The 21,273-nt window shown below is 42.6% G+C and overlaps 1 protein-coding gene across 4 annotated transcripts in view; it reads right to left on the bottom strand.

Annotated features, from left to right (window-relative positions):
• Positions 1-260: 260 nt before the first annotated feature.
• Positions 261-21,273, bottom strand: part of LOC141127896 (interleukin-1 receptor-like 1) — a 58,187-nt gene continuing 37,174 nt past the window's right edge. For 2 of the 4 annotated variants that reach the window (XM_073614762.1, XM_073614763.1), the window contains 4 exons: positions 17,024-17,153; positions 15,162-15,313; positions 8,139-8,248; positions 261-755 (listed from right to left, as the gene is read on the bottom strand). In XM_073614762.1, coding sequence (XP_073470863.1) covers positions 8,148-8,248; positions 15,162-15,313; positions 17,024-17,153 — 383 coding nt within the window. In that variant the 3' untranslated portion in view covers positions 261-755; positions 8,139-8,147. Of the gene's footprint in view, positions 756-8,138; positions 8,249-15,161; positions 15,314-17,023; positions 17,154-21,273 lie in introns of those variants that run through there. The other 2 variants (XM_073614764.1, XM_073614765.1) reach the window with 2 other exon arrangements.

Below are 21,273 nucleotides of genomic sequence, written 5' to 3' on the forward strand. Positions count from 1 at the left end.
GTGTTTTTCTATAAATATTTATGGCAACATATGAGGTAGGTGAACCCTTCTCCTTTTGGACTGCATTTGTATATGGGACTATATGGAATTTTTATACCATATTGGAATTCATGAACTTTAATATTCATTTCATGCATTAGTATCACTTAATTGGGATGTCCTTACATGGTTTTTCCCCAAGATGGTTTTAGTAATATATACAGTATATCATTATATTATATATATAATTATTGATTTTTTTGTTCAATTAAAGAAACACATTTTAGTGTTTTAGTTTTAATAGGAGTATTCAAGAGATGTTCACATATAATCATGACCAGATCTGCCCAGAAGATAACGGATACCTGTGGTGTATGCTATGATCTACAGCCCACAACCTTGTCTTGACAAATACATTTATAGCAATTGGCCATATGAGCACCACATAAGAAACAGCCATTGGCTTTTCTTCTTCTCCCACCTGGTGAAAAAGCAGTTTATTTTCAGATATCTCAGCATTGCTACTGATTATGTGCATCGCCAGTAACAATAAACTCCAGAAATTAAAAATTCCATGCTACAGACCAGCAGCATCATGACAGTGAAGTGAGCTAGACGCAGTCACTATATCTAACTTCATACAAACATCACTGGGTGAGATGAAACTATGGCACATATTAAATGAGGTATATATATATGCCATGATCCAATGTAAAAATGACTTGTGCCATGCTGATTCCATGTTCATCAACTGTAAATCCAGGATATTCTAAGATCTAAAATCAGAGATGAGGTTAAATACACATACAGTATTTATACATTTAATTGAAAGTTGTTTTTTGATAACTCAATCAGTTAGGCCTCATTCACATGGGGGAACTTAAGTGTACACCCATGTGGGGGCATTGTTTTGTTATATTTCCACAGTCCTATTCATGTCAATTGGGATGTAGCATGTCCCCAAATACACACTGCCTGCATTCAGGCGCTGGTAGCCACATCGATGTCAAATTGTGAGCAGCGGCTGTGTCCGTGCAACCTCATCCCAGTTGACTTGAATGGGACTGCCTGCAGACATAACATGGCTCTCACACGTGTACGCTTAACTAGGCCTGTGTGTATGAGGCCCAAGTAGCAGTTAAACTAGTGTTAAACCAAACAAAAAAAAGTGTTGCTATATGTATATATTTACTTTAAAGGGTTTATGTATGTATTAGACCAATATAGATTTTTTTCGGTGCCGATAGGATACCGATATTTCGGCCTCCTCTCAGGCCGATAGCCAATAATATGTGCTGATATTCTGTACATTTAAAATTTTTATTTTTACACTTTATTTTTATTTTTATCACTGTTATTGCTGTCACAAGGAATGTAAACATCCCTTGTGACAGTAATAGACAGTGACAGGTACTCTTTATGGAGGAATCGGGGGTCTATAAGACCCCAAACCCCTCCTCTGCACTTGAAAGTATTCAAAACATCAAGATTGGCATTTTTGAATACTTTCTTTTTTTTAAAACTAGCGCCTTTAAGATGCCAGTAATCCCGGAAGTGATGTCATGACATTGCTTCCGCGTTACTAGATCTGAGACCTGAATGAAGCATTGGCTTTGTTCGGGTCTTCGGCCAGCCGGCGGAAGTGCCGGCTGGTTGCTTGGGCCTCCCGGAAAGGAGAGGAGAACCCTGGCGAGTGGCGGAAGGCAGGGGGGGGGGATTTCCCCGCCTGCTGCTTGTAATAACAGCCAAGCGGCTGCTGAGCCGCATCGGTTGTTATTACAATGAAGCCGACCATCCGCTCTAAAGACCGCAGCTGAGGGCATCAGCCCGGTAAAACCCCTTGAAGCAATATCGGTAATATCAGTCTAGTTTTTGACCGATTCAGATTTTTCGGAAAATGCTGATATAATAATAATCGGCCTTACCAATAATCGGTCGATCCCTAGTATGTATGTATCCCCTATTAGGTATATATTTACCTTTTGACCCCTTTCACCTTAACCTGTTGTTATAAGGGAAGAAACTGAGGCGAAATCTCATAATAACTAATGAACATGTGGTGAGGGAAAGCTTTGAATTGGAATACTTGTCTTGGTGACAGCTATCAAAGGTGCAATTTTATCAAACTGTGGGGAGATTTCCTAAGGTTGTCTATTATGTCATCAGGGCAGGGAACAAGGAGAAATCTCTTCTAACCAACAAAAATGTTTTCTTTGAAGTTTCGCTAAAATACACTAAACTAGGTACCATATAAAAATGCAATGACTGAAACAGTCAATGCCGATATGGTCTGAAGCCCCTGTACACTATTCCTAAACATCAGGAGGCTTCTAATGATTGCAGTCCTTTTGTAGTGATCATCTGTCCTTTTCTTGCTGCTGAACTTCCAGTGTCGTGGGGGTTAACAGCTTCGGGTCTCCAGGTTCAGATGCACTAAAGATAATCCAACAGGGGAATGCCCCTTCCTGCCCTCTTTTCCGTTGAGAAAAATTCTTTCACTGATTACACTGCCTGTAACATGAATGGTGGAAATTTAAGCGCCACCCCACTGCTAAGTGGTCCAGATACAACTTTATGCCATTAAAGGTCAGGGGTACAATTCAAGAAATAGCCAACGTGTTTCAGGGGTCTGCCAAACAAGCTGCTGATTAGAAAAAAATAAAAATAAAACCGCGTTATAAAATTGTAAATACCACCTGAACAATCCCTATAAGAACAGCAATTCAAAATATATGACACACATACATCAAATAATTGACTCGGTTACGTCCCGGGTGGGCAAGTATATAGACCATTATTTGCAGCCCTTGGTTCAAAAGGTCCCCTCATTTATCAAGGACACCAAACAGAATATCAATATGCTGTCCACTATCACTCCCAAGAAAGGAGTTTGGTTGGTCACAGCTGATGTGACCTCCCTTTATACGATCATCCCTCATGACCTAGGATTGGAGGCGGTCAAATTGCATCTGACCAGAGGATCCGGTTTGGTTCCAACCCAGATCAACTTTATTATGGAACTCCTGGAATATGCAGCCAGTCACAACTATTTTTGGTTCGACAATCAATTTTATCGCCAGGATAGGGGTGTGGCCATGGGGGCTAAGTATGCCCCAAGCTTGGCCAACCTTTTTATGGCCAAGTGGGAGGAGGACGTCGTCAATGCCCAGGCTAGACCGGAATTGGTCCTCTGGGCAAGGTAAATTGATGACATCCTCCTCCTATGGGATGGCAGTGAAGCTGCACTTCGGGATTTTATGTTGTACCTGAATGATAATAATAGGGGGATCAGATTGAATTTTGAGGCTAGCCGTGAAGAAATACACTTTTTGGACTTGAAAATTACGGTTAAAGGTGATAGATTCATAATGTCCACTTATTTTAAGCCGACTGACAAGAACTCCTACATTCCCCTTGAAAGTTGTCACTATGAGCCTTGGTTAAGGGTGGTTCCCCATGGTCAGTATGCACGTCTAAGACGGAATTGTACTGAGGTGGATACTTTTAACAGCCAGGCAGCTGTCCTTACCAAAAGGTTCTTGGATAAGGGGTACAATAGTGGGGTTCTATCAAAAACACTTCAATCTATATGAGCTAAAGACAGATCGTTACTGTTGAAAGACAATATGATAATGTCCAATTTTCGCTGCCCTTTGTTACGACGTTCTCAGTGCAACATAAAATTATTAAGGGTTTGATTCAAAAACACTGGCATATCCTGACCAGTGATCAGGTTCTTGGAACCATGTCCAAGCAATCCCCAAGTTGTGTTTAAAGGAGTTTCCTCGCTTGGTAATAGGATTGCTTCCACGGTCCAAGATCCACCAAGTCAGGATAGAAATTTTTTTCACAATCTTACTGGGTACTATAGGTGTAAGAAGTGCCAGGTTTGCATTGTAAATAGATGCAGAGACAGGAAAATCAGTCAGTTTACCTCTACCAGTACTTCACGTACATATGAGGTGGAACCATTCATTACTTGCTCATCTGAAGGGGTGGTCTACCTTATACAGTGCCCTTGCGGTCTACAATATGTGGGGAGGACCAAAAGGGCACTGAAGGTTAGACTGACTGAGCATATAAACAATATTAGAAGGGGTTTCAACAAACACCCTCAAGACATTTTGATGAGGTACATGGTAGAAACCCCTCTAATACACTTTATATAGGCATTGATAAATATAGACCCCATTGGAGGGGTGGATCATTGGTCAGGGAGATTTCAAAGTGTGAAATGTCCTGGATCCATAGACTCAGGTCCTATGTCTCTTTTGGGCTCAATGTCGATACTGACGTTAATGCGTTTATCAATAACTCTTAAGCACAAATCGGACTTACGACCTCGAGATACTGGGCAGTTGATGTTTTTGTTCCTGTACCTACATCCATCTGACCCCTGTTAATCTTAATTTTATTATTTTTAGTTTGGGTCTCCATGTATAGGTTGGGAGTGCGCTATTCATTTTGAATTTCATTAGGAAATAAACAATTTTTCAAACTGGTGGATTTATCCCACACACAGCGTTAGTTTCACTGTGCATTCTGTGATTTCACCAGAAGATGGCAGTGAGTCCTGTTGTGTTTGTGTCCCCACCAGTCTTAATTTTTCTACTTCCTGTTCAGTTTATAATTTTTAGGATAAAGTGGTTGGTACATATCTATCAATTTTTGGATTAGTGACAGCCACTGGTTATTTGCAAGCCCATATATTGGATATAAGTTAGCTAATGTTAATATGTATGACACATAGTATGTGGTTTTTACCGCTTTCTATGCCAATGACACCCCGTTCAGGATTGCGATTGACAAATATATGTATTTTCCAATATCCTCTGGTAGTTTGTTATGTCTTTGTATATATACCAGAGCTCTTTTGTATTTGTTTAATATTTTAATTTAAAGTTTATTAATTTTATTATGATCGTAGACATTGTTAGGTTTATGACCAATAAGAGATGCCTTTGGTCTATTTGTGCTTGTTTAATAAGTATGGGGGTCTTTAGTTCCTATTTTAACTTTGTGGGATCGACAGTTCACCGGAGGTTGGGGGGATACTTATTGCATCAAACCGTACTTCCTTTGATGTACTGTTATGCCAAGTAGTGTGTGACACTATCCATATATTTACACCTGCCATCCCGATCTGGTTCCGCGTTCCGTACCTAACTACTCGGCAGCTCATTGGCGGTCCGCAGCCCAGAACGAGGCTTGGTATTAGGTTCCTGTATTTAGGGAGGTGACGCAGCGCGCCGTCCGTGCCCCTGGATGACGTGACCTATCACAAAACGCGTAGGGCGGAGCAGGACGACGCGCTGACGTCACCTGCAGTCTGTGTGTGTTCTCCAGAGAGACGGGTCTGTCCGTATGTGTTCAGCCGACACAGCGGACTTAAGGCTTTACTATCGATTGCTCATGTAAGTGTGTTTTTGTCATATTTTTTAATAAAAGTTAAAAGGTTTTTACACGATTGGAGTTTTTCCCTTATGTTCATGTTAATACAAACCTGGCACTGATCTGGCCCCTATGATGCTTTGAGGTACAGACGGAGTTCAGCAGTCCAGCACGAGTTTTCCATGTACCAATACAGCTGACATGCCTTCTATGATCCTCTGTAATGGGGGATCATATATGTCTGAAAAGAAGTAACCCCTTCCGTACTGGTGGTGGATCACAATCTGCTTTGTCATTTAACAACAGAAGATTTTTTTTCTGTGTGGACTTTATTCAGTCTCTGTTGTTTGCACGGGTGGATTTTTACATATAACCAATGAGAGATCTTTTTTATACATATATTTTCTATATTATTATGGATTTTTTATAATGTTTTTTACGTTCACATGTATGAAATTTTGTCGATTTTACTAGTGTTTGTGCAGAGATGTATTCACATGAATCAGTGTATTGATGGGATTTCTTACCCCATCAACTTGATGTAGTTCACTAGATATTTATTCACCATTTATTCATATATAGCGCGATTCAGGTTTTTTCTAAGCTGCTGATTAGGCCTGTGCTTTCAAATCACACTGGAATAAACACCACTGTGGGTCCAGTTCCCTACTGGTTTATTCATTTTATTGCCAGTCAAGCCCTGATGAAGGGGGCATTTAGACCCCCAAAATGCAATGAACATTTCTTGAATTGTACCCTGAACTTTAATGGAATAAAGTTGTATCTGGACCTCTTAACAGTGGTGTGGCTCTTAAAGTTCAACCCTTCTCACATTACACTACAAGCCAAGGAGACTGTGGAGATCCTCTGGGGTGTAGAAGCCATATATTTACACCAGACCTTTTACACCAACATTAACCACTTAGCAACCGCCCTATAGCAGTTTTACTGTGTGTGCAGGATCACGTATATATATACGCGATCCTGCACTTCTGGGTTGCAGGCGCGAGTTATTATTCACTCGAGTGCCTGCCGGCACCCGCTGATCACTCAGGCAGAACGGCAGGCTGACCATGTAAACAAGGCAAATTGCCATTCTGTCAGGTGGGAAGGCACGGATTCTGTGTTCCTGCAAAGCAGGGACATGGATCTATGCCTTACCTTAGTAAAAGCACCTCCCCCACCGTAAGAAAACACCAGCTTGGCACACATTTAACCCTTTGATCGCCCCTGATGTTTAACCCATTCCCAGCCAGTGTTATTAGCAAAGTGACAATACATTTTTAGCACTGATCAGTGTATTAGTGTCACTGGTTCCCCCAAAAAAGTCAAAAGTGTCAGTGAGTATCCAATTGTCTGCTGCAATATCGCTATAAACCGATATAAGTCGCAGATCACTGCCATTACTAGTACAATAAATAAAAATATCCCATAGTTTGTAGACGCTATAACTATTGCGCAAACCAATCAATATACGCTTTTTGGGATTTGTTTACCAAAAATATGTAGCAGAATACATATTGACCTAAATTTATAAAGAAATTGTATTTTTTACATTTTTTTATTGGATATGTTTTATAGCAGAAAGTAAAAAATATTGTGTTTTTTTTTTTTTTTTTTTTTCAATAGTCTGTCTTTTTTTGTTTATAGCGCAAAAAATAAAAACCGGAGAGGTGATCAAATACCACCAAAAGAAAGCTCTATTTGTGGGAAAAAGGGATATACATTGTATTTGGGTACAGCGTCGCACGACCGCGCAGTTGTCAGTTAAAGTAACACAGTGCCCCATCACAAAAAAATGGCCTGGTCAGGAAGGGGGGTAAATCTTCTGCAGGTCAAGTGGTTAATACCTTCAGATAAAAATACCAGTAAAATAAACCTACAGGTCCAGCGCTATCTTTCCACTTTCTTCAATTGTAACATGAATGGGGGAGAGACTGATCAGTCACAGGATTCTCTCCCCTGTTCAAAGATCATGTGAATGAAAGAACTTTTCTAACAGGAAGAGAGGGCAAGACCTAACACGTACACCCTTCCTTGTTTTCTTTTTAAAGCGGAGTTCCACCCAAAAACGGAACTTCTGCTGATCCAGTCCCCCCCCCCCCACCCCCGTGTCACATTTGGCACCCTTTAGGGGGGAATGGGGAGCAGATACCTGTCTAATACAGGTATTTGTTCCCACTTCCGGTGATAGATCGCGGCGATCTTCACCATGTCCGACCTCTCCCCGTCCCCCCCCACTGTCTTCTGGGAGACATACAGGTCCCAGAAGACAGCAGGGACCAGTCAGGACGTGCAGCGTGACTTGCACATGCGCAGTAGGGAACTAGGCTGTGAAGCCGCAAGGCTTCACTTCCTGATTCCCTTACTGAAGATGCCGACACCTGCACCCGGGAGCAGAGGGACGGGTCAGCTTTGGGTGAAGACATCGAGGGCTCCCTGGACAGGTAAGTGTCCTTTTTTTAAAAGTCAGCAGCTGCAGTATTTTTAGCTGCTGACTTTTATTTATTTATTTTTTCTGCAGAACTCCGCTTTAAGTTTAGGACCACTTGCTGGTTTTCAGTTGGTGAAGTCTTTTTTAAATTTATTGAGCTATAATAAGAAGCTTCAACAGATTTGTACCCATTCAAGCTTTGTGAGTATTCCTATTGCTTGTTGCTGGGTTTCTTATATAATGCAACTTGGTTGTTGTCTCTAAATTTCAATTTTTCAAAGATCTTTTCTACTATCCTACATTGATAATGAAGTGGAAGTGGAAGACTACAAACCTTGTTTATTTAATGTGCAGCATTTTTGACAGTTCGATAATACATGCATGCAAACACCGCCAGTAAGCACAAAACGATAAGGATGACAGGAATTATAATTGCCCAGGGTTCTGTAAAATATAATATTAACATTTATGAAGAAAAATAAGAAAAATGTTTGTACCACCCTTGAGAAATCTTTTTTTGAATTATAAAAATCTAACATTCTCTTATTTAAACATTGTATACACTAGCATTTCACTTCTATTAAATACCTAACCCTAAAGATTAAGAAAGACATTGCTGGCAAAATAATCCAAATCTGCTGCCTTACAAAATATATAAATACATGTAAAATCCCTGAAACCCTTTTTTATATTTTATATAAAGTTTACAGACTTCTGTAAAAAAGATAATAGAAATCTGATATACTGCTATATATTTACTTGCAATATTTAAATTAAAACTAAAGGAAAAACTTTTTTTTTTCATTTTGGATAGAGCAAAGGAGAGTTATAACCCCCGTCATAATTTTTCACCATCTATGTCCCATTACAAAGATTTACCTTCACTTCCTGTCCCATAGCCAAACAGGAAGTGAGAGGAGATTCCGGCAAATTAAGGGAATTCATTGGGGACCGCCAGGTAACCAGAACTAGTGTCCCCATTGGAAGATTTCCCTTCTATTATTATATTTTCTGGGGACAATACAACATTTGGGATTGTCTTTTACTTTCACTTTCAATGAGAATGGTAAACAGGACAAATAGAGAGGGGGAACGGGGCACAGACAGTAATAAAAACTGACAGGTGTTCTAATCCCTCTGCGCTCTATCCAAAACCAAAAAAAAAAAAAAGTTTTGCCTTTAGTTATACTTTGGCAGAAACTATGTGAATAAAGCAGCGCTGGTGACAATAAACCAAAATAGTAAATAAGTTACCGCTGCTGTAGGGAAGTACTAGTACTTGAAAATTATGAAACAAACACATACAGCGCTGGTAAGAATGTGCTATACCATGAATGTCCTAAATAAAAAGTGCTCTATTCAATAATAATAAGCTTAAATCAATAAATGACATAGGTGGTGAATACACCGAGTGCAATATACAAATCAACTATTAGTTCTCCATGAACCTCATGCATAAAGTGCAAATTCCAATGAGTCCGCAATCAGTATTATCCAATTGCTATTGAAATAATAAATATATATTATGTGCTGACAAAGTAAATATAGTGCTGATAAATCATCCTGAATAAATACCAGCTGGGCTACTAGACAGTCTCACTAGAAGCAGACAGCATATCTTCAGCATGCGCTGTCAATCAATCCCCATAGATGTTATACAGTGATGCCTCTAATAGGAGCCGATATAAAAATTCCTGCAGATAGATCATGTGAAATATTGTAAAACTGGGAACCCACTTGCGCATCACAGCGTTACTCACATACTCCCCAGTTGCAATCAGGCATATCAGAATACTTCCTCGATCGCCGCTTACAGCGTGCGTTCCACGGAAACAGGAAATGACACCCTGGGGGAGGGGCGAAACGCGTCGACGAAACATCCGGCTCATGTCCAACCAGTGACTCATTTCCTGTTTCCGTGGAACGCACGCGATCGAGGAAGTATTCTGATATGCCTGATTGCAACCAGGGAGTATGTGAGTAGCACTGTGATGCGCAAGTGGGTTCCCAGTTTCACAATATTTCACCATATTACCTTTCCTTTTTTTTGGGGTCAACATCCGCAAGTACATGATCTATCTGCAAGAATTTTTATATCGGCTCCTATTAGAGGCATCACTGTATAACATCTATGGGGATTGATTGACAGCGCATGCTGAAGATATGCTGTCTGCTTCTAGTGAGACTGTCTAGTAGCCCAGCTGGTATTTATTCAGGATGATTTATCAGCACTATATTTACTTTGTCAGCACATAATATATATTTATTATTTCACTAGCAATTGGATAATACTGATTGCGGACTCATTGGAATTTGCACTTTATGCATGAGGTTTATGGAGAACTAATAGTTGATTTGTATATTGCACTCGGTGTATTCACCACCTATGTCATTTATTGATTTAAGCACTTTTTATTTAGGACATTCATGGTATAGCACATTCTTACCAGCGCTGTATGTGTTTGTTTCATAATTTTCAAATACTAGTACTTCCCTACAGCAGCGGTAACTTATTTACTAGTTTGTTTCATAATTTAGTTATACTTTAACCACTTCTCGCCCGGCCTATAGCAGAATGATGGGCGGGCGGTGGTTGCGTTATCCTGACCAGGTCTGGTGCAAGGATTTTTGACACCCTAGGTGAAATCGCATTTTGCCGCCCCCCAGGGCTGGACTGGGACAAAAATTTGGTCCTGAACTTCACCCAGAGCGGCCCACTTTAATTTTGCAAACATGCACAAAAACAGTATATAAAACTATACGTAGTTGCGCAATATGGATACTTATTGAGTTTGGGATGGATCTGAGGGAGGCGGTGCGGCCATTGTATGGGCCATCAGAGCGACCCGGGGGAAAATTGACACCTTGCCCCTTAGTAGGGTGACCACATATCCAGACTGCCATTCAGGAACAATTTTGCCAAGGACCAGGGGGGAAGGTAGTCTCAGGGTTGACGGGGAATTCAGCGGTGGGAATGATTTGTCGGGTGAATGGCTGGTGCTAGCAGTGAAAACATCCTGACACCATGCTTAATATGGTGCCAGGATGATCAAATCACATTATTTCTATTACTACATTGTAATACATAATGAAATAATTCAACTCACCAGAATGCAGGATCAGTCGGAACCATTGCTTGTTACCAGATGAAGCATGTCATTTGCCACCGCCACCTGCCACCAGATGCAGCGTGTCACTTTCCACCATTGCCTGCCACCAGATGCTGCATATTACTTGCCACCACATGCAGTGTGTCACATGCCACGTCGTCTGCTGCCAGAGAGAGGGCATGGAGAGAGGGAGCAGAGAGAAAGAGAAAGAGAGAGAGGAGGGGGCCGAGAGAGAGAAGGGGGGGCAGGGATAGAGAAGGGGGACACAGGGAGAGAGAGTGGGGGGGACAAGGAGAGAGAGAAAGGGGGAGAGAGAGCGAGAGAAAGTGGAAGGGGCAGAGTGAGAGAGAGAGAGAGAGAGAGAGAGAGAGAGAGAGAGAGAAAGTGGAGGGGGCAGAGAGGGGGTAAGGGAGACAGGCAGAAAGAGAGGGGGGCAGAGAGAGAGGGGGGGGAGAGAGAGGGGGGGACAGGGAGAGAGAGGGGGGGCAGGGAGAGAGGGGGGGGACAGGGAGAGAGAGAGGGGGAGGGGGACAGGCAGAGAGAGAGGGGGACATGGGAGAGAGAGAGAGAGAGGGGGAGAGAGAGAGAGAGAGAGAGGGGGGCAGGGAGAGAGGGGGCAGGCAGAGAGAGAGGGGGACATGGGAGAGAGAGAGAGAGGGGGGGCAGGGAGAGGGTGAGGGAGAGAGAGAGAGGGGGGCAGGGAGAGTGAGTGAGGGGGAACAGGGAGAGAGAGAGAGAGAGAGAGAGAGAGAGAGGGGGGGGGAACAGGGAGAGAGAGAAGGGGGGACAGGGAGAGAGAGAGAGGGGGGACAGGGAGAGAGAGAGAGAGAGGGGGGACAGGGAGAGAGAGAGAGAGAACGGGGACAGGGAGAAAGGGGGATGGGGAGAGAGAGAGGGAGGGGAACGGGGAGAGAGAGAGAGAGGGGGACAGGGAGAGAGAGAGAGGGGGACAGGGAGAGAGAGGGGGGACATGGAGAGAGAGAGATAGGGGGGCAGGGAGAGAGAGAGGGAGGGGGGACAGGGAGAGGGAGGGAGGGAGACAGAGAGAGAGAGGGGGAACAGGGAGAGAGAGAGAGAGAGAGGGGGACAGGGAGAGAGAAAGAGGAGGGGGACAGGGAGAGAGAGAGGGGGGACAGGGAGAGAGAGAGAGAGAAAGAGAGAGAGAGAGAGAGGGGGGGGCAGGGAGGGAGAGAGAGAGAGAGGGGGGGACAGGGAAAGAGAGAGAGAGGGGGGGACAGGGAGAGAGAGAGGGGGGAACAGGGAGAGAGAGAGGGGGGACAGGGAGAGAGAGAGGGGGAGGACAGGGAGAGAGAGAGTGGGGGACGGGGAGAGAGAGAGTGGGGGACGGGGAGAGAGAGAGAGGGGGGACAGGGAGAGAGAGGGAGGGGGGACAGGGAGAGAGAGGGAGGGGGGGACAGGGAGAGAGAGAGATAGGGGGGCAGGGAGAGAGAGGGAGGGGGGACAGGGAGAGAGAGGGAGGGAGACAGAGAGAGAGGGGGAACAGGGAGAGAGAGGGAGGGAGACAGAGAGAGGGGGGGGAACAGGGAGAGAGAGAGAGAGAGAGAGGGGGACAGGGAGAGAGAAAGAGGAGGGGGACAGGGAGAGAAAGAGGGGGGGACAGGGAGAGAGAGAGAGAGAGAGAGAGGGGGGGGCAGGGAGAGAGAGAGAGAGGGGGGACAGAGAGAGAGGGGGGGGGAACAGGGAGAGAGAGAGAGAGGGGGGACAGGGAGAGAGAGAGAGGGGGGACATTGAGGGAGAGAGAGGGGGACAGGGGGAGAGAGAGGGGGAGGACAGGGAGAGAGAGAGTGGGGGACGGGGAGAGAGAGAGAGAGGGGGACGGGGAGAAAGAGAGAGAGGGGGGGACAGAGAGAGAGAGGGGGGACAGGGAGAGAGAGGGAGGGGGGACAGGGAGAGAGAGAGATAGGGGGGCAGGGAGAGAGAGAGAGGGAGGGGGGACAGGGAGAGAGAGGGAGGGAGACAGAGAGAGAGAGGGGGAACAGGGAGAGAGAGAGAGGGGGACAGGGAGAGAGAAAGAGGAGGGGGACAGGGAGAGAGAGAGGGGGGGCAGGGAGAGAGAGAGAGAGGGGGGCAGGGAGAGAGAGGGAGGGGGACAGAGAGAGAGAGTGGGAACAGGGAGAGAGAGAGGGGGACAGGGAGAGAGAGAGGGGGGGGACAGGAAGTGAGAGAAGGGAGGGGACAGAGAGAGTGGTCCGGGTCTGGTTAGTGACAGTGCTCAGCTCACACACTTGAATGGTGCAGGAGGGGCTTTAATGTGGCTGTCGACTACTTGCTTAATCTTCCCGCTCCTCTTGCTCTTCATCGATGTAACGCACAGGCAGGGAGAGAGGGGCGGGAAGCGGTGTGTCACAAGCTGGCTCATTTACAGCTGAACCCCCTCTTCTAGGGCAGCTGTACCGAGCCGCTGCCCACACACTGGCACCAGGGATGTTCCGGAGGATGCAGCGGCCGTCGGAGGACTTCTGTCCCCGCCCACCAGCGTGACCTTTCAGACGCCTATTGTAGCAGCAGAGCCCTCGGCTCTGTGCAACAGGTGGTGGGCGGGCTGGAAACAGAAGCAGCGATACACTGAAGCACCATCCCGACCCAGTCCACTCCTGAATTGCCGCCATGGTAGGGCCGGCCCTAGGCAGTGCAGCAGTGCTCAAAATAATGGCTGCGCGGGCCGCGCATTCCATTATTTTGACAGGCTGTCACTGATACTGGCCCACTATGCCATCGGCCCACCGGGAAACTCCCGGTAGTCCCGATGGCCAGTACAGGCCTGCCGCCCCCCTTGGCTCCACCCCAGACTCCACCTCCTTTCTCCTGCCCATGTATAACCCCCTTTTTAATGAAGTGCCCATCAAATGCAGCCTCACCAGCACCCATCAAATGCAGCCTACCAGTGCCCATCAAATGCAGCCTCACCAGTGCCAAGAAAAGGATGCCTACCAGCACCCATTAATTAATGTTTGCTTGCTTCCATTCATTCAGAGGGAGGTCTGCGCTGCTAATCAGCGCATTGATTATCAGCTCAGCCCCCATCAGAGATGCCCATCACATCTGCCAATCACTGCCCATCAGCTGCCAGTCAGTGCCCCCAAAAGTGCCAGTCAGTGCCCAAAGTGCCAATTAGTGCCCATTAAAGTGCAAATCAGTGCCCTTCACAGATGCCAATCAGTGCCCATCAGTAAAGGCTGTCAGCACCTCATCATCAGTGCTGCCCATCAGTGCCGCCTGTCAGTGCCCATCAGTGCCGCCTGTCAGTGCCCATCAGTGCTGCATATCAGTGCCGCCTATCGGTGCCCATCAGTGCTGCATATCAGTGCCACCTATCGGTGCCCATAAGTGCTGCATATTAGTGCCAACTCATCAGTACCCATGAGTGCCTCCTCATCATTGCCCATCAGTGCAGCCTCATCAGTGCCCGTCAGTGAAGGAGAAAACAAAATTTTATAACAGAAACAAAAAAAACTTTTTTTTTTCAAACATTTTGTTTTTTTCAGTTTTAGCAAAAAATAAAGTCCAGTGGTGATCAAATATCACCAAAAGAAAGCTCTTTTTGTGGGAAGAAAATGATAGAAAAAAAATTTGAGTACAGTGTTGCATGACCGCGCAATTGTCATTCAAAGTGTGACAGCTCTGAAAGCTGAAAAGTAACCTTTAAAGCAAGCAATATTCCATTTATTAGGGAGAACAACGTTTTTGTTTTATCTTAGCCTCATGCACACGGACGTTTTTACAGCTGCTTTTTTTGAGCTTTTTTTTCAGCTTAAAAAGGCCTGTCTATGTTAGTCTATGGCTTCATGCCCACCTAGGCGTTTTTGAGCTGCAAATGGCATAGGCGTTTTTAAGCTGTAAAAAAAAACCCAGGACCAGTGGGTTCTGAGAGACGTTTTTCAGCTGTAAAAACGCTCTAACGCTGATAAACGCTCAAAAACGCTCAAAAACGTCATTCACCAACGTTTTTTAACGTTTTTGATCCATTGAAAAAAAAATTTTTGAAAAAAAAAAGCGCTAAAAACGCTAAAAAAGGCTAAAAAACGCTAACACGGAAAAACGCTCAAAAACGCTAAAAAATGCAATTGCAAAAACGTTGAAAAAAGTTAAAAAAAATCACTGCAAAGATACTGGAGTTTTCATAACATTATTTTAACAGCCTGTGTGCATGATGCCTAACCCACACTCAATTAAGCCCGGTGGGCAGTCACACAGTCTGATCAGAATACATTCAATGGTACACAAACCTGTTGTCAATGAGGTGAAATAGAGAGTTGATATGTCATTTCCACTTCCAGTCTGCAATATACAAGTGATGGGAACGTTGTAAAATTCTGCAGTAACTTTGCATAAATGAAGGACTAAGCTTATGTAAGTGAAATTTCCTTTTTTGGTTACACTGTGGAGTGAAATATAAGAGAATTATAATAATAAATAGCACTTTAGATGGGTAATTTTACAAGGCTTACATGGTTAATTCTAATGTATTTATATCTTGTTTTATTTATTTCCAAGATGCTTCTTTAGTATAGCAAAAATTATTAAAACTGCTAAAATATTATTGTTATTAGTTTTAATATTTTTTCTATCAATATTAATACTATTATTTTTTATATATCACAAAAATCTTAGATTCCATTCACACTGAAACTGAGCATTTTCGGTCATTTTTCAGCTTTTTTTTTTTTGGTGTTTGTACAGGAGGTTTTTCTTATTTTGGTATGTGTTTCAGACTTTTCTAGCATTTTTCTTTTTTCTTTTTACCCAATGGAAAGCCGGTTACTATGCAAAGAAAACGTGTGAAAAATGCACAATTTTCGTGTGTTTTTCAGGTGCTCCCTTTAAAGTCTATTGAAGCCAAAATGCTCTCCCCTAAAAATGCTTAGATGCCAAAGCAAAGTTAGAACTCCTTATTAGCATAAATGTTCCAAGTCAGTGGCTCTGAAAGTATTGAAATCATGAGATTAGCATCATTTGATCGATTGGCATTTTCATAAGAGGCATCTATGGGACTGTTAGGAGTGTCAGTTGCATGGTCCTACCTCCACCACCCCTGTCCAGCCAGCCACTCTCAATGGTGTTTGTGTCCTTAATGACTTTTTTAATTTATGGAAACCTGAGTGAAGTTCCTATTCAAAGTGGCCTTCTACAACACAGAGATGAAAGGATTTTTTCTCAGCGCAGAAAGCAGGGAGCAGGGATCTTGCATCACACACGCTGCAGAGCTAGAGCACAGAGCTGAGTGTAATCTGAGAGCTGGCTGGAGAAAAGTGACACACAGGCTCAGAGAAACATAGAGCTGAGGGTATGAGTCATCTGCTGCGTGCTGGACGGTGGGGAAGGCCATCTTCCAGGAGGGTGAGGTGTCGGTTTAATCCATTAGGAGTGAGTCATGCAGACAGCAGAGAGAGGAGAAATCAGAGAGGGACCAGACTCAGTGCTTTGGATTCAGGTTGGTACACGTTATAGTGTATAGTGCTTTGTTTATTTTTCATGTCTGAGGTTTACAACCACTTTAAAAGAACAGTGGCTGCTATAGGTTGAAGAAACACATAATAGCTATAGTTCCTGGCATAGGCATTGGGCTGTACAATACAGGAATAGTCTACATATTTCTCTTTGTATAGGTTTTACCTTTAAGGTAGAAAATCTAAAATCAATATAATATGCTGTATGTGTGCATTATCATTTCAAAAGCAGAATAGGTATTATGACCGTATTATACTGCACAGATGTGCACAAAGCCAAGCCTTTTGCTGAACAGAGTTGTTTTTAAGGGACATAGACATACCAGTCTGTCATACTAGCTCTAAACCTTTTGTCTCGCCCATATAGACAGGATATGTCACATAAGATATACTGGCCAAGGCAGCAGAAATATAAAAATAAACTGTAGTAAGCAGCATTCAATGTATGCTTCCTTCTCCTTTAGGCCAACTGTCTCATCCCTTCCCCCTTCCTCTATAATTACAGGCTAGGCTTAGTACCACACTAATATGATCAGATGTTATAGCCAAACAAGGAAGGCTGGGGAGTTTGAAAGAGGCACTATTCCCACCCTACGCCTTTATACCTAGTACCAAAAAGGCTAATTGACAGAAGTACTTACATAGGGCCGCTTACTTTAGCTTTTTGATAATATTCTGAGAAATTTCCATTAATAATCCAGTAAATTGTTGTAAGTTCTCCAGCAATCATATCTCCAAGATCAGCAGAACAATTGACATCAATGTCTGAACCTTAACATGTTTTAAAAAAATGAAAATTATAGCATGAATCCGATTTTATACCATGGGAAATATCTTCATTAAAATACTCACTATTATTTTGAAGGAGCAAGAGCAAAACTCTAGACACTCTATCTGAACTGTACATGTCCTGCTGTGTAGTATGGTGAACAACAGCAGCACAACCCATAGTGCAATTTAGTTCTGACTTTACTGCCTTTATTTCGTCAAATAGCAGGACATGAAGTGCATAATTAAATAAAAAAACATCAGCTTATGCATGTCGGCAACCTGGCCGAAATTATAGCCATATCGTATCTAATCAAATCCTACAGCTTTAAGTTGTGAAAGAGAATTCCATTAGGTATAAACTATAGTTAGGTATTGGATTTACACATATAGTCATGCCAATGTCTTTTTATAGTATATATTGGATTACCTTGAAAAGAGAGAGAAACTTAGAGAATTGAGAGAGAAACTTAGGGAAGCACGTTATAATTTGTAGTGTTTGATATTTCTAATGTATCAATTGTTTTTTATTAAATTTTATAATACATACAAAATCTTCCATATCATGCCAAATACATAAATACAAAAAATTCAGAAAAAAATACATACAGATATAACAAATACAAAACAAAAACAAAGAAAATGGATCTATCCTTTAACATCACCTCTTAAATGGCCATGTTTCTAAATATTCATAATCAATTTTTAAGCAAATAAATAGAGATACTGCACCCTTAGCTCCCGATCCCTCCTACAACCCCCCCCCCCAAAAAAAAATATATTTCCCCTCCCCACTCCCCCTTCCTTCCCTTCCCTCTCCATCCTCACCCTCCCCCCTTCCCCTCTCCTTTAAATTTATAATATGTATACACTCCACTTTATCCCCCCCCAAACTCCTTATTCCTTACCGTGAAGTGCATCTCCCCCATTTCTCACTCTGTTTTACTCTAATCAAATTTTTAATTCAGTAAATACACTCCCAAACTCCTTCCGCATTAAATGTTCTTGGCAAATATCTCATTTATTGATATACATAAGTGAATTTGTGATCCTCCGATACCCTTTTCTTTATTTATTTATGAGGTGGAGAGAGTATTATCTTTCAACCACCACTATATACCCCTAATACAGTGTACTCTTCATGATGGGTAGAGAGAGAGAGAGAGAGAGAGAGAGAGAGAGAGAGAGAGAGAGAGAGAGAGAACCTCTAAATACCACCTTCGCTTACCATATATCTCACGTATACCGGAGACTGTTTAAATTCATCCTTTCCAAATACTAGCAAATCTTAATTCAAAGTCATTTTGCAAGTGAATTACTTTTTCCATAAGCCTAATCTTATCTACCTCCCTAAGCCACTCCTTCATTGTTGGTGCATTCTTTGACCCCCATTGTTTGGGGATTAATGCCTTCGCTGCATTCAGCAAATAGGGAGTGATTGCTGCTCTATTTCTTCCTTGTAGAATCCATCGCATGGAACAAACATTGCCACGGATCCAGCCCAATCTTGTTTCCACTTATTTTTTTAATTAAATCTAATATTTCCACCCAGTATGATTGGATCAGGTGGCACTGCCACCATATATGGGCATGGGTCCCAACCTCCCCACATTCCCTCCAGCATAAAGGAGAGATGTGAGGGTTCATTTTATGTATTTTTGATGGCACATAGTACCATTTAACCAATAATTTATAATTCATTTCTTTTGTGTCCATTGAAGTAGAGTGGACATCTAAGACTTCGATTTTCATTGCTTCAGGTAATACCTGATTCAATTCCATTTCCCAGCTTCCAATTGGACCCACGGATCCGTCATCCGAAGGAGATATTAACAACCTATAAATATTCAAAATCCCCTGTCTGTTTATTCCCCCTTGATCAACCAATCTTTCCCATGAGTTTAACTTGAAAGGCGCGTGGAGAGGTTTTGGGAGAGACTTCACAAAATGTTGGAGCTGTCTATATCTCCACACATCCCATGGAGTCGTACCATACCTCTCTCGCAGCTCCATTAGTGAACACAAGGCGTTCCCCTTTAAAACATCTTTAAGCCTCAACTGGTCCGATAGTGTGCATTTTAAATATTGATTATTATCTTTTCCCGGTGGGAAAAAGTCTATGCCTGTAAGGGGGGGTCAGAGGACTATTATGCTGCCATGATATACTCTTAAGTAGTTTATCCCATACTCTAAATGTTTCTATAGTAATTGGTGCTGTTTCTCCCGAGAGACCTCTAATTTACCTTAGAATCCAAATAATCTGGCCCAGAGCAGCTTTTCTCACACTTTCCTCTAAGGACATCCACTTTTTATACAGTGAGCCATGGACCCAGTCCAAGATCCTCCCTAATACTGCTGCCTCATGATAGTTTCCAAAATCTGGAAGGAACACTCCCCCCTTCTCACTTGGTCTACTCATAATTTTATAGGCAATACGATTGCCTCTATTATTCCATACAAATTTCAGCAGAATCAATCTAAAAAATTTTAAGTATGCTCCAGGGATATTAATCGGAAGGCTTTGGAAGATGTACAAAGCTTTCGGAAGGATCATCATCTTAATCACCTTTATCCTACCAAACCATGATAGTCTATGTGCAGGGAACCCTTTCAAATCTTGTTTAATTGTATTCAATAAGGGAACATAATTATCTTGGTATAAAAGTCTGTTGTTGATACTGCCAGGTATATTCCCAGATATTTTAATCCCTTTCTTTTCCACACAAAGGGAAAAAGAGCTCTGAGGAGCCTACCTTCAATTGGGGAAACAGAGATATTTAATATCTCTGTTTTCTCCAAGTTAATCCTTAAGTTCGAAACAACACCATAGCTACTCAATTCTCCCAAGATCTTTGGGAGTGTTTGTGAGGGATATGTTATATAGAACATAATATCATCCGCGAAAGCAGATATCTTATATTTTTGTCCCGCAGTTTCTATACCTTTAAATTTCATAGTTGGCTCTTATAGGAGTTAAAAAGGGTTCCAAAGAAAACACAAAAAGTAAAAGGGAGAGTGGACAGCCCTGACGTGTACCATTATAGAGTCTAAAGGGTTCTGATAAAGTTCCATTTACCTGAATTTGGGCCGTGGGTTTAAAGTACAAGCCTCTATACACCAAAGCATACATGGTCCTATGCAATATTTATGCAGTGTCCCAAGCATGAAGTCCCAATCTAGCCTATCAAAAGCCTTTCCGGCATCTTTTGATAGAAAAAGAACGTGTTTCTTGCTTTTTTTTTGCTTCATGCATTAAAAGAATTGTTTTTAGAATATTTTCCCTTGTTTCTCTCCCAGGGACAAACCCTGCTTCATCCTTTCCTATACATTCTGGCATATATAGCTTCAGTCTCTTAGCCAATATCCTTGCGTAAAATTTCATATCTTCATTAATAAGGGATGTTGGCCTAAATTTGGAGCAGAGTGTTGGATCCTTCCCTTCCTTTACCAAAAGTGTTTTACAGGCCCCCAAGGCTTCTTCACGTATATTTAAGCCCGCCCCAATGGAATTCATGTATAAATGAAAATAAGGAGTCAGGATTCCCATAAACTTTTTAAAATATAATGATGTGTACCCATCTGGGCCCAGGCTCTTCCCAAACTTACTTTTTTTAATTGCCTGCTCTATTTCTTAGAAATTTCTCTGTCCAACCTGTTTGAGTCCTCCTCCAATAAAACAGGTAGCTTTATATTCTGCAAATACTGTTCTATTTTATTTCTTCTGTTTTGAGCCTCATCCGGGTTTTGGATATCATTTACTTTATAAAGTGCTTGATAGTATTCCATAAAGATTTTACGAATATCCCTAGTAGAATGTTTCATCCCTCCTTTTTTATCTTTCATTTTCTGAATAAAATTCAGCTTCCTTCTAGGTTTAATCACCTCTGCCAGTAGTCGCCCTGCTCTATTACCAAATTCATACTGCCTTTTAGCTGTTCTAATAAACACTCTTTTGGTGTCCTGTTCCAATAAATCCCTCAATGCCTCCCTGTTTCCTGTTAATTTTATCATTACTTTATTATCCCTTGTCCTTTTATGTGTCGGTTCCAACTCCTGGTTCTCTTGTATAAGGGACTTTTTTTGTGCGGTCCAGATTTTTTTTCTCTTGGCCCCCTCTGCTATA

This window comes from Aquarana catesbeiana, linkage group LG02 (genome assembly GCF_042186555.1).
Source record: "Aquarana catesbeiana isolate 2022-GZ linkage group LG02, ASM4218655v1, whole genome shotgun sequence".
Lineage (NCBI taxonomy): Eukaryota > Metazoa > Chordata > Amphibia > Anura > Ranidae > Aquarana > Aquarana catesbeiana.